Below are 12,959 nucleotides of genomic sequence, written 5' to 3' on the forward strand. Positions count from 1 at the left end.
ACCAGAATATCTCAAAGAACTCGCAGGCGTTGATCCCAAGAGCAATGAATTCCAATAAATATGCCACAGGCTGAGCGTCATGGAGGGAATACCAATCTTCAAACCTGGCTATGGCGATGTAAATGATGCAGATGAGGATACCTTTCCGTAATCCAGGTTCTAGTTTAATTCTCCTTCATGTTAGCCACGCAGGAAGAAGGATGAGAGGGTTTTGAAGCTGGTCCGGCTATCAGATAGCTATTCTCGTAGCAATATCAGCCTGAGTTAAAAACATAGAAACACTCCATGCCTCCTATCTGTTCCCTACATCATTCCTCATATCTCACCCTCATGGTGCTCGGAATAGGTGAGAATGCCCTCTGATCCGCCGTCATGTAGGTCCTCAGTCCATTCCCTCCATTCTGACTCTCACCAATCTCGCCTCGAATCTGCCCATCCCAAGACGGACCAGCTTGGGAACCTTTCAGCTGCCCTCTTGTCCCATCCGCCCTCTGTAGACCCTCCAGTCCAACCACCGCCTTGAACATAGCCGCCAAAATCACACGACTGACGCCAGATCCTAGCAACCCACCCCCGATATTATGCAGCAAGTACGACTCCAAATCTCTATCAAGCCTCACTTTTTCCGGCTCTGGAAACACACTGCCATCTCTTCCCACAGCCGTCAAATCCACAACCACCCTCTCCCCAGCCTTCAAGTTCGCAGTTGCCCCGCCGGTTGCGACAACAACATCACCCTTCAACCTCCTCAACACAGCCCCCGAACCCCCCAACCTCCAACCCTCAAGCAAATACATCACCACCCCCTCCTCATCCCCAGCCTTCACAGCCCTCCCCACATCTCCCAAATACCCCCTCCCCTCCCCCAGATAGAAGTCCAAAATCTCCCCCAAAACCCTCACCAGCTCCACCACCCCAAGCGCAACCCCAACCAACACCCCCTCCCCCCCATAAACAACCTTTTCCAAATCCCCTCCCTCCCGTCTCAAAACCCCCTCCAAAACCCCCTTCCCAAGTTTCCCAATCTCCACCTCATCCTCAGTAGCCCCAACATGCCGGTGAACCAACCCCTCCACCCTCCCCAACAATCCCCCCACCACCCCCTTTTCATCCTTCAACTCCTTGACTACCAACCCCCCAAGCTTACCCGCCATCCCTTTCGCCGTCTGCCTGACTCTAAACTCACTGGCACGACCATCCACATCAGGGGACACACTACCCGCGATGGCGGCAAGTACAGTGAAGAGCTCGTACTCACTGTAGATGCCATGAGGGTTTTGCAAAGTCTTAAGCGGGAGGTTGAAGATTGTCGCGTAGAGCTGCGTCGCGACGGGGGAGAGGACATCGCGGATTATGTCGACTTCGCTGCGGGTGTCAGCAAGGGAAGAAGAGACGATAGGGATGCTGCTCTTTTGGAGGTGATGGGTTATTTTTTCTTGGCAGAACCGATTCAGAGAAGCAGATTGGGATTTTGTGAGGGTTATAGGGGTAGTAGTGGGAGGTGCGGATGGTGTTGTTTGGGGGCTGTTCCAGGGGGGGTTGAAGGAGACGGGAATGCTGTTGGCAAGGATCGTCTTGGCTACTTGGTAAAATCTGATCACGACCGGGGAGGCGTGGCGTTGGGGTTTATCCCAGGTGTAGTTGGGGGAGGTCCCGAGGTTGTCGTGGATCTGCTTGTTCTTGGCCGGGATGACAAAGGGGTAGTGGGCGTAGATGGAGTTGTGCTGGAAGTGGTTGGGGAAGGCGCGGAAGATGAGCTTGTGCATGACGTGGCCTTGGCTGATTTTGTTGTCGGAGTTGGGTTCGTTGTAGCTAGATCGGTGTTAGTTTTCATGAACATGGCTTTGAGATTGTGGTGGTGCTTACCCCCAGTTTGTAAGATTCTTGGGCGTGTAGTCCAGAGTGTAGAACCTGTCTCCACGAATGAGACTGACAGCATCAGACAAAATTGCTTTACTCGTGGTATAGTTTGTGCAAAGCCCACTTCCAGGGGAGATAGGAGGCTTGGCTTTCTCGATGACCAGCCCGGGATACATCTCGACAGAGTCAGGCGAGTCGTACAAGTCCCGCAGTTTCTTGGCCACCACAGGGTCGGGGTTGATATCCTCAAAAGTGGTGTGCTTGGTGAGACCCATGAAAGCCCGGAACTCATTGAGGGTAGCCACATTCCAGTAACGCGCTTGCTTGATGCCCAAGATCTCTACCGTCTTGAACACGTTAGGTACCCGGTTGGCACCGAAAGAGCCGGCAATGTCCTCAATGGACTCGGTGAGTATCTTCACTAAGCCATCATCCTCGAATGTGCCGTCGGCCTGGCGAACAAGCCCGCCGAGTGTATTCCGGTTCTCAGGTTCACTAGGAATATCGCGATCAAACTTTGCCAGAGCCCTCAGTACCTCTGGCAACGCCGCCTCATTAGGGTCCTTGCCGTCCAGAAGTCGAGTGAACTCATCAATGGTCCACTTCTCATCCCGTTGAGAAACAGTGCTGTGCCAGCGATAAAGAAGATTAAACTCAACCGAAACCTGGTTTCCGACACCACGAGGGGATGGCTGACTGAACATGTTTTTGCCAGACTTGGTGCGAGGGTCGAGACTCCACGTCGTGTCGACATGATTGAGAGCAAGAATCGACCTCGTATAGTCGTGAAGAATGATGTTGGCATAAAGACCGCAAGTGATGAGACGGCCTGTCTGAAACAGGTCATTGTCGTACTTCTCCCAGGCGGCACTTCCTGCTTCCGTGCCTGGCTTGTTGAAACGGCCATTCTCGTTGATCTTGGCAAGCTGTGTCACCACATAGTTGTGGTACCTGTTGAACATGACCAGGAAGACGCCACATCCAGGAGGAAACCCAAGAATTCTCTTGGAACTGAAGCAATCCGGCTTGAGAAGACCGTTTCGGAAGGTCCTCATGGCCTTTTGCTCCACTTCATTTCGACCGTATAAGGGTGACAAGTCGAGATAAGAAGAAGTCTGGTTGATGTTGTAGTCTGAGAAGGACGTCTGAAAACAGTCATGGATGATGAGAGTTGCGAGGTAAAACATTACGCTAGAGATACCTTGGGGATGTGGTTGGAAAGTGTCACCACGTGCCATCAGCATATCGAAGATTGTCGACGGGTCGGGCTGGCTGGGATTTTGAAATGTCAAGGGAGGTACAGTTCTGGCATAAGGTCTGTTGGCAGCCCCAAGTTCGGGGTGATTGATATTGTTCCCGGAGCCATCGGCAGACCGATAGCGGAATTCTTGGCCTAGTGATGTGGCGGGTGGATGGTCGAGGCTATTCCACAGCTGGGTGAGGAGGCCATCCGTGATTTGCTTGCGCTCCTTGGAGATAGTTGGCAGCTTTGACAGAAGCTGGATCAGCCGTTCCAGCAAAAGTTCATTGTCGTCGACAGCTCCTTGGACAGCGGCGTTCAGAAAGGCGAGCAAGGTTTCATAATCCTTGAATCCCAGCGACTTGATGGCACCTATGATATCGGGTGTAGCTTCAGGTTCAAGATTTCCAGGGGCATGAGGATATTCTGCCACTGGATTGAGGGCTTTCTTGACAGCCCGCTGAAGGCCTGAGAGCCTATCTCCGAGTTGTGTGTGCTGATTCGCACTCATATTGATCGATGAGCTTGCGGGCAGTTCCTAGAACACGAGATAGGAGAAATGTGTAAATCATTGCTGAAATGACTGATCAAGTACGACATCAAATCCCGGCTTTATATAAGAAAGGGATCCGGGACAACCACCATGATCACAAATCAGGCTGCTGTATCACCATGCTATCCATGCATCAAACGTAAGATGCTGGCCAGATCTAGACCGATCATGTCCTTGGCTGAAAGGTTCAGCTGTAAGATTCAGCTGTGAGGGTGTGTTTGATATAAATGCGAACAGGGTCTGTGATTGGTGCTTTCGGGTTGAAGTCAGCACTTGCCTGATATTTTCATGCTTGGTCAGCTTTGGCGGCTGCTTAGGAGTTGTGATGCATGTGGAGTGGTGTAAGAAACATAATAAAGTCATGTTGCCGCATTTAGCTCGCTGCAAGTTGATTATGCTAATGCACGAGTACAGGGGCAGCTGACCAGGGTGATTTGGCAATGTAATTTTCAGAGAACAGTCAAGGTGTATTGGCTGCGGTGCTGGATGACACGTCTGGTAGGTAGGTAGGTAGGTAGGCAAGAGCCGGGTAAGTGGTTGCTGCTGGGTAGTCCCCACGGAATCGCCACGACCAATCCTCTTACCTAATTTGTGTCTGCATATGTGAATTCCCATGATCATTCCAGCGGTTGGACACTGCTTCTGTTTCAAAAGCCAATAAACAGGTAACGTTAGCCCTCTGAAGTCGTGCAGTTTCGACCAATCCGACACAAGCTCACTCCATCTTAATCGACGAAATCCCCGCCAATATCGGAGCGAACTTGCATGCCGCCCTTACACATCTCCGAGATGCCTTCTTTGAGCGAATTCTCTGGATAGATGCAATCTGCATCAATCAAGAAGACGACAAGAAAAAGGGAAAATAAGTCCAATGAATGGCCGAGATCTATAGTATGGTCGATCGTGTGGTGGTTGGTATAGCTTGGAGAGCCGGACCATAACAGTGATGAGGCATTGGAAGAAATCCGTCGGGCCGCTGCTCAGGGGTGAAGTTGGTTCTATCTTCTCTGCTATGTCTTGCTCCGAAAGTCCCCAATTTAATCAACCCAAAGTGGGCCCATTCCACCTTCCCACAGTCGTTTTTCTCTTTACTTGTATTCACTCGGCAACTTGATCGTTATGTACCGCCTCCATAACGCAACGGATCGCCGCGACAAGCTCTTTGCATTGCTTGGCATGTGCGCTGATGAGTTTCTGGGAGAAGACGAATGCCAAATCACCAAGTCCCATGGGAAACTTTGCCGGGAAGTGTGGTGAGATATCTATTTGGAACTCAGGCGACGGTGACCATTGTTACAACAAAAGACATGGTGATCATCAGAGACAAGGGTACAATAATCGGCCAGCTAACATCTGTGAAAGATATGGTTGGTGCCGACAACAGGAAATTGGTGTTGATTGCTTGGTCGATGAACAGCAGTAAACAGACAACGTCAAGATGGGTGGTACCACACGGCTACCACTGTTGTTGAGCCGGGGGACTGGCTCTGCTCAATCGAAGGGGTCTAAAAACCTGTCATACTAAGGCTTCAGGGATATTATTTCCTTGTCATTATTAGTACCACTCCCGACAACTTTGACGCGCCCAGAGATCTTAGCTTGCAAAACTTGAATTTGCAACACGATTTTCTGATCGTCTGGAACTGGGGTTATACACCTGAGAAAACTCAACAGACACTCAAAAAGAAATTTCCAATTACGGCAAATACAGAGGCACGCAATCGCCGCCGTGCTAAATTCTAAGATGCGGTTCAGATCTTGACAGCGGTCGAGTCAGACGCCACGGTGAAACTTCAAGGATTATTGGGTTTCTGTGCCAGTAAATATGGCAAAGAAGACCCCGAAACGTTATCAACGAGTACATTTCTTGGAAAAAGGTGGCAAGCAAAGAAGATATTTGATGTTGCGGAAGCTGTGTTTCGAGATGTGGCACAGACAAGGGCACTAATACATGGTTCACGGCATCCAGACGCGTTGAAAAGCAGGGGAGATTTAATGGCCTGCTATAAGAATGAGTTGGACTTGACCAACAAGGATACAAGCCTCTATTCAGAAAACATGGAGCAAGGAAAAGATATAAGATCGACTTGAGAACAGCTGTTTTGGTCGAATCTATTTCTATCTTCGAGCCAACGGCCGAATACATCACGATAAGTGAGGAAACACTCGTTGAAAGCATGGGTAAAAAGGCATATGACTTTCGACCTCCAACTCACGACACGGGAAAGACGCTACCGTCTCAATTTGGTTTGCAAGTTCTACAATTTCTGCTTGAGCAAAGAGGAGATGAATGCTTCATCACAGAGGAAATCATCATACGGGCAACTCGTTGTAGGAGCCCAGATTTGCTGAAACTTGTGCTCAACCATGAAGCTAGGGAGGTCAATCATGTGTCAAATCGTGCATTGTAGGCAGCTGCGAAGCATGATGACGGCCTGTTGGGAATATTCTTGAGCCGTCGACCACCGTTGCAAATTTCCATCACAGAAGAATTCTTAGAGAGAGCAGCTGCTGACAATCTATGATTCGACTCATGAATATTGACTTGTTAAGGACTCCAACCAAGGGTACAAGGCAGATGCATATGGGATGGACAAAGTAGGGAGAGCACGGCATATTCTGAACGTCATTCAGCGTGCACGCCAAGGGGAGGTAGAGAGGGTTGTCAGAGGGCTTTCCAATATGAACCAGGGTCTGCAAGGAAGAGTAGTTCAGCTCCTAGCCCAAGTAGCGGACTGGAACATACCTACCTAGGTCTTCACAGCACGCACAACAGCCAAAAAAGGATCCTTCAAGAAATCAGCCCAAAACTCCGGATCATCTTTCACACACTGCGCACTCTCCAGTGACATCTCCACAATCTTGGTCAACCCAGCATTCTCATACAGCTCCTTCGACCCCCCATAGATAATCTCAAGCGAAGCAACCTCAAATTCGACCGGCTCAGGCTTGCAGTGCAAAACAGCCCAATACTTCACCCCTCCTTCAATCTCCTTGACCCAGCCCGTATGAGCCCCATACTTCCCCGTCTTGAACTCATGACTGAAGGGATTCGCATCTCTAATCCCGACAAAGATTCCCCCTGGCTTCAAATAGGCGCCAATATTGGCAAACATGCCCTCCAGAGTTGACCTCTTGTCGGCATGGCTGAAGATCCAGTTCGCCATGACGACATCGTACTTTTCTCGCAGTGGGTGGTTGTACTCAGACAAAGGCTTCGAGACATCAGCTTCAAAGAACCGGATCTTGCCCTCGCGGCCGAGGGACTCTTCAATGTTGGAAGCGATTTGGAGCATCTCGGGGGAGATGTCGACAATGTCGACTGATTCCGCGCCGTAGTCGATGCATTCTCTGGCGTGGATACCACTGCCTCCACCGAGGTCTAGGACATGAAGGCCGGTGAGATCGCCGGGGCCGAGGGCACGGGCGATGAGTTGGGCTTCGATGATGCCGGCTGGGGTTTGAGCGTAGCCGTCGTAGGCTGTTGCGACTTGCGCGTAAGAGGTTTTGACTATGTCTTGCGAGGACATTGTGGAGTGATGGGGAAGCTTGTGGGAAGCCGCTGTCAGAGCAAGTTTGATGATGAAGATGATTGAGTCTCTATGCAAGAACTTGGGATTTTAAGAACAAAAGCCCGGCACATTCAGCAACAGAATCCCAAGGACTTATCTTGGGGAGCGTTGAACCCTCTCTAAGATCCCCTAATACCTTACTTTACCCGAACAGAGACACACATCACCTATGCACTTGTGATTGGGTGATAGAGCTGTCAATTTTGGAGAGAGGCTGCGTCACCTCCACACTCCTACCCTCCTCTAAATGCAAGATTTCGGACTATTGTTCCATTACACCTACCAAGTGTTGCGGCTTCCGCATGCTCGGATTAATATTGAGCTTGTACTACTATCGGGTTACACGACAGCTATGTTGTGATGGCTGACTAGACAGCCATGTAGATCTTTGCCCAATTTATCAGGAAGTTAAGATGCATTCGATTTGATATTAAGCTACCAGTACTAAAATCACGAACTATGAAAGAGCTTTTGACGAGGTAAGGCATGTGGCCCGCCGGCTAAGTATGTGCTGTTGGCAACATGATGAGCAAGCAACCATGCCCTGGAAGTGCCAGCTATTTGTCTATTATGTGGTTGCCACATAACTCCAAGAGCCATACAAATACCATCTGCATCTAGTCCTCCGAATTGCCGCAGAATAGAATACTGATCCACACAACACATGAACTGGCAGCTTGGCATTATGCTTCTAATTCCTCTGCACACACTCGCATATGAGTTTGTTTCATTCAAGCCAGCTCAACAAGTTTCATTTCATAGCATCGCCTGGAAAACAGGTAGCGAACAGCAAGCCCGACAGAACGGCACCACTGATCCGGATCGTGCATCACCTAAGATCAATGCAAGTAGCAACTGGGCCTGAAAATAGAACCCGGTCATCTCCCTTCGCTCTCGCCTCTCGCGACCCTTACTCCTGAAACTTTTTCACATCCTGAGCTGCCCTCCCCCCCCCCTTTTTTTTTTTCTTTTGGCTCTCGTTATCCCGAACACGAAGCTAGCTGTCCGCTCAACGCAAACGACCTTTATCTGGACTTTCTTAAATGACTTGCAACTATGACTACCTTCCCATATATTATATAAGATAAGTCACCTAAGTACCCACTTAATTTAGCTAAAGCTAATCCTATCTACTAAGCTCAATCGGGTACTAGATCTCGATTTTGGACTTTAAGCATGAAATTTACTACGTAAGCCATACTTTTAAATCTAGAGCCCAATATTCCTATATAATTATTTAAACAGTAATATATGTCGAAGCTTTTTTTACTTTTAAAAAAGCCTATTACGCTTATGTATATTTTAATAGTTTAGGAGATAGGTAAGTCCCAATTGATTAATCATTAATGTATATGCGCTCGAGTACTTTGTGCAATTCAGTTAGTTATTTAATGAATTAAATTGATTGCTAGGTGCGGGTAGGGTAGTCTGTGCGGCCGGTGGTGAGGTGGTCCGAGTTGCAAGTCATTCTAAGCAAGTCCCTTTATCTCACTTGTTTTATCGTCCAGCATATAGCTCTATTTCATCAAAGATATGATATCCGTATTTAAAAGCGGCATCCTGAACACAATTTCGGGTGCGAACCAGAAATATTGTGTTGGTGGTGTTCTTGGGGCCAAGCGATGCAACCTTCATGTCAAGGAAATGCTCCGCGAGGCGGGCGGAATAAATTGTCCAGCGAGCCGGTGGGTGCCAACGGTTGCATTTCTTTCAACCTCCTCGCAAGTCACACCGGGTTTTGGTTTAAGCGACCGCCGAACTCTTCTCACCACATCCACGAAAAAATATATGATGTAGTATCGAGTGGTCTGCTAGAATGAGATCCTCGATAGAGAAATCGGGGGTTCCTGGTCAGAAGAAGGATTCCATCCTGAGATCTCCCCCGAGATTCGCTGACACGATCAATGGCACCTTGGCCAAGGGGGTAAGACAGTCGAAGAGATTTAGGGCTTATCCCAACCGAGCTATCACATCTTGGGTTAGACCGAGGTTTTGTGAACGAAACTCAAGTCGAAGCGATTGCGATGCCTGCACGCCCTACCCTCCCACGAACCTCTCAGCTTTGTCGGCAGCAGCATCCGTTGTTGCCTTCGTTTGGCTTGCGAGGTGAGGAGGTGTGTGGCTGTCAGCAAAGTCGTATCCGTACCTGCAGCCAGATGTTTCGGCCCTTTCAGGCTTTATGTAAGACCAAGTTTTGGCGAGAACCTCCTCATCATTTCTGCTGTCGAGAGATGGATGTTGTCTGGTGGTTGCTTCTTTCTTCACTATCGTTGAACCACGCTGTTGGGAAGGATTTTCTTCTCCCAAGAGCTGCACGGCACTGCTGTGTCCCTGAAAATCGACAGCAACCCCTGTGCCACCCACTCACGGTGTGTCCGGCAGACGAGATCGATCTTCATGCTGAATGAGGGCTGTAAGATGCCAATCTCTAGCTGATTAAAGCTCAGGGGGGAACGCAAACAATGATTTCCATGTGCCAGAGTTGCCACACATCTGGTTTGGTGATCAACCCCCCCTTGGCTCTCATCACTGCATTTCTCGAACACGATGAAAGCTGGAAGGATTGTTAGAAACTTGTAAAACGGCGACCTTCTAAAAACGATCAAGCTTTTGCTGCGGACGCACAGACTGGCATTGACTCTGTATGTATGTATGTACTGTGATGAGCATTGTGAAGACCAACAAGATTTCGAGGTTGAGGGTTGAGAAGAACGCGTTTCTTCAGCTTCTATGGAGTCGAGGGCCGAGATGGTCGGTGGGTCCCGTCCCGTGTGCACAGACAATAGCGGAGAAGAGTAAGAGAAACGTCGCAGGGCCCGGTTTGGCTTAGCGTGTGGCTTTCCACTTGTTTTCCTTTTTCTGACTGGCTGGGCCTGCGGGGGTTGCACATCATTTCCATTTTCCTTCAACGGCCAAATATCACACTGCTCAACAGGAGATCTGTGCGGTGTTCGTGGCACGCATTAGGGAGACAGGGGCCATGAACCATGGAACACCATCCCTGCTCTTCTGAGCTTCTGCTTTTGGCTCTGCTCACCACCAATCACACGATGGCCGCCATCTCGGATCCAAACTCATGACTGGAGAACGCAGCTGGTAGCACTGCAAGAGGGAAGACCTTTTACGCACTACCGAGCCGTGTCCCAAATCCAGGAACAGCGCATGACTGGGAATGATGTTAGTCGGATACCTTTGGGAGGACGGAGTGTTTTTATGACACTGATAGATACACCAACTAAGACTGTACGCTAGCAGATCACTACCTCGACCTCTCAAAGAGATTGTCAGGTGCCAAAAGTGGAAACACAGCCGGACCTCTTTCCAGATCTGATACCTGCTGGATGCTCAGTCCCGCCGCCCCGGCTTGACTTGCATTGGAGCGAGAGGGACTCTGCAAAGAAAACCTGGGAAGCCCCCTCCGGATAAACTCGAGGTCCCCGGAAATCGAGCTACTGATGCAGCCACCAGTGACGGAGCTCGCCCGCCGAGAACTGCGGCACTAGAGCGGAATCGAAGGCCTAGGCGATGCTACTTCTAGCGTAGCAGAATACCAGTTGCCATGAAAGCAGAGCTCCTAGGGGGACAACCTAGACATGGGGTTATCGACGAGGGTGAATCCCAGGAGATCTGAGCGTGCAGAACGTTCGGGCCAATGTAAGAATCTGGGGATCACTCCAACAAGTCGAGAACCCAAACGGCTGTGACTTATATCGCTCAGGACGCAATACTTGCAGAGAACACAACCCCTTCCCTTCCTTCTCCGTTTGTCTTGCATCAGGCCGTGTACCAACGGCACACACCACACTCACTGACCCTGACCAACTCTAGAGGTCCGTGGTTTTCCCCGTAAGCGACGCCGGTCCGTCACGGTATATCATGGTAGTCTGCTCCCGCCGATAGCTTCCGCTGTGGACCTTCCTGTCAGGTCGTCTTGATCGTATCAGCGATCACCCTCGACTCGGCATTTCGTTCTTTCACCAGACTACATCACCACACACATACAAGATGTCGGATACCTTTACACCACCACAGGGTCTAGCACCCGAGATGTATGAATCGCGGGCCGGCGTTGTCATCGCCGTCGTGGCAGTTTGCTTGACGACGGCCACAACTGCCGTAGGGTTGCGGTCCTATTCCCGTGCGACACTGATTCGTCAATTCGGGATGGACGATTGGGCTGCTATTGTAGCCCTTCTTTTGGCGATGGGCAGTGGGATCATGGTCGCTTCAAGTACGTGGACAGATGTCCGGTTCAAGCCAACATACCTGACTGACCATCATCTTCTTAGATACAATTTATGGACATGGCAAACACATCGCGGTCGTGGACGGGTCTCAGCTGTGGAAATATTTCAGGGTACGTCTGCTCCAAGCCATATTACCTACTTTGGGTAGCAACATGTTCTAACCAACCTTGATAGACATTCTACACCTCCATCGTCCTCTATAACGGGTCATTGACAGCTATCAAAATCACCTTCCTCCTCCAATACTGGCGCATTCTCGGGACACCACAGATGAGAAAGGTGGTGATGTTTGCTGGAATCATTGTTGCCTTGTGGTCCATCTCCCAACTACTCGTCGTTATCTTCACCTGCACGCCCATCGAGAGGTTTTGGCTGCCAGAAACGCCGGGAACTTGCATTCCCAACCTGCCTTTCTGGTATATCAATGCGGCCGGCAACATTGTTACCGATGTTATCGTTTTTGTCGTTCCTTTGCCAGCTCTTAGTAAGCTGAACCTGAAGAAGAACCAAAAGGTCGCATTGATCGGTATCTTTTGCTTGGGTTTCTTTGTGAGTCCCTCTCGCGTCTCACCGCTCTTCTCACATTTTGCTGACCTTTTGGCTACAGACCTGCGCCATCTCCGTTATCCGCATCCAGTACCTCCGCCTCAGCGAGGATGTCACATGGGACAACGTCGCCTCCTCATGCTGGTCCGTCGGTGAGCTCTGCTCCGGCATCACCTGTGCCTGCCTCCCTACTCTCCGCCCTCTCGTCGCCAAGGTCTTTCCCTCTATGAACTCGAGCAACGACAGCTACGGCAGCTATCAAAAGTCCTCCGGCCGTGATGGGACGGCCCCAAGCAAGAGCAAGAGATCCCGCAACGAGACAGGGAGCACGAGGAGCATCATCTACCCCGAGGATGTGGAGCTCCAGAGCGATGACAGGTCAGACAAGGAGGTCAGGGTGGACAGGGTGGAGGACCACGCGCAGTATGGGAATGCGGTGAGCAAGCTCAAGCTGGGTCTCAAGCCTTCGGTCACTACGGAGATCAAGGTTGGGACACCTGGGCCGACTTCTTCGAGACCGGTACCGAGTTCGCAGTGGGGTAGGGGGATCGAGGTGAAGCATGATTTGGTTGTTACCAAGGAGGGGTTCTAAGTTTCTTTTGTTTTGTTGTTGTTCCTGTACAAAAAAGGTTTTGCTCTGGTAATAGATGGATGGGATATGTTAGGAACGAGGATTATACCCGGTGGGCTGTGTCAAAGTACACGATGGACCAGTTACGAAATGTAAAACAGTAAAATGAAAAAAAAAAAAAAACAGTTCAGAATACCCTCACACTGATAGTAGTAGTTAATCGGTGTAGTTGGTGTTGTAAGCGAACCGTGCCGCTCCCGTTCCCAACAACATCAGCCACATCGGCGTGGAGTGACGCTATTGGGGCGAGTATAGATAGAGTGGCATCCTTCCCGTGGGCCTGTGCCGCAGTATATTGTGACCCGGTACA

The 12,959-nt window shown here is 50.0% G+C and overlaps 3 protein-coding genes across 3 annotated transcripts; 1 reads left to right on the forward strand and 2 right to left on the reverse strand.

The window, feature by feature from the left end:
• Positions 1-308: 308 nt before the first annotated feature.
• QC763_104690 (uncharacterized protein) lies at positions 309-3,747 on the reverse strand (the record flags this gene model as incomplete). The annotated part of the gene is made up of 2 exons (XM_062907040.1): positions 1,867-3,747; positions 309-1,812 (listed from the first exon to the last, which is right to left on the reverse strand). Exons 1-2 carry the CDS (start codon positions 3,609-3,611, stop codon positions 309-311), a joined length of 3,249 nt encoding a protein of 1,082 aa, XP_062769947.1. The 5' UTR covers positions 3,612-3,747.
• A 2,492-nt stretch (positions 3,748-6,239) lies between these two features.
• QC763_104710 (uncharacterized protein) lies at positions 6,240-7,420 on the reverse strand. Its single transcript, XM_062907041.1, has 2 exons — positions 6,404-7,420; positions 6,240-6,347 (listed from the first exon to the last, which is right to left on the reverse strand). Exon 1 carries the CDS (start codon positions 7,181-7,183, stop codon positions 6,404-6,406), a length of 780 nt encoding a protein of 259 aa, XP_062769948.1. The 5' UTR covers positions 7,184-7,420; the 3' UTR covers positions 6,240-6,347.
• A 2,672-nt stretch (positions 7,421-10,092) lies between these two features.
• On the forward strand, positions 10,093-12,790 carry QC763_104720 (uncharacterized protein). The gene is made up of 4 exons (XM_062907042.1): positions 10,093-11,456; positions 11,515-11,582; positions 11,647-12,021; positions 12,080-12,790. Exons 1-4 carry the CDS (start codon positions 11,231-11,233, stop codon positions 12,608-12,610), a joined length of 1,200 nt encoding a protein of 399 aa, XP_062769949.1. The 5' UTR covers positions 10,093-11,230; the 3' UTR covers positions 12,611-12,790.
• Positions 12,791-12,959: the final 169 nt, after the last annotated feature.

This window comes from Podospora pseudopauciseta, chromosome 1 (assembly GCF_035222475.1).
Source record: "Podospora pseudopauciseta strain CBS 411.78 chromosome 1, whole genome shotgun sequence".
Classification (NCBI taxonomy): Eukaryota; Fungi; Ascomycota; class Sordariomycetes; order Sordariales; family Podosporaceae; genus Podospora; species Podospora pseudopauciseta.

What these genes read in the sequence shown, in the direction of transcription:
- QC763_104710 (XM_062907041.1), bottom strand. Translation starts at nt 7,183, where the DNA reads ATGTCCTCGCAAGACATAGTCAAAACCTCTTACGCGCAAGTCGCAACA.
- QC763_104720 (XM_062907042.1), top strand. Translation starts at nt 11,231, where the DNA reads ATGTCGGATACCTTTACACCACCACAGGGTCTAGCACCCGAGATGTAT. An exon ending in TGGGATCATGGTCGCTTCAA is followed by an intron (nt 11,457 to 11,514) that starts GTACGTGGACAG and finishes TCATCTTCTTAG; the next exon opens with ATACAATTTATGGACATGGC. An exon ending in AGCTGTGGAAATATTTCAGG is followed by an intron (nt 11,583 to 11,646) that starts GTACGTCTGCTC and finishes CAACCTTGATAG; the next exon opens with ACATTCTACACCTCCATCGT.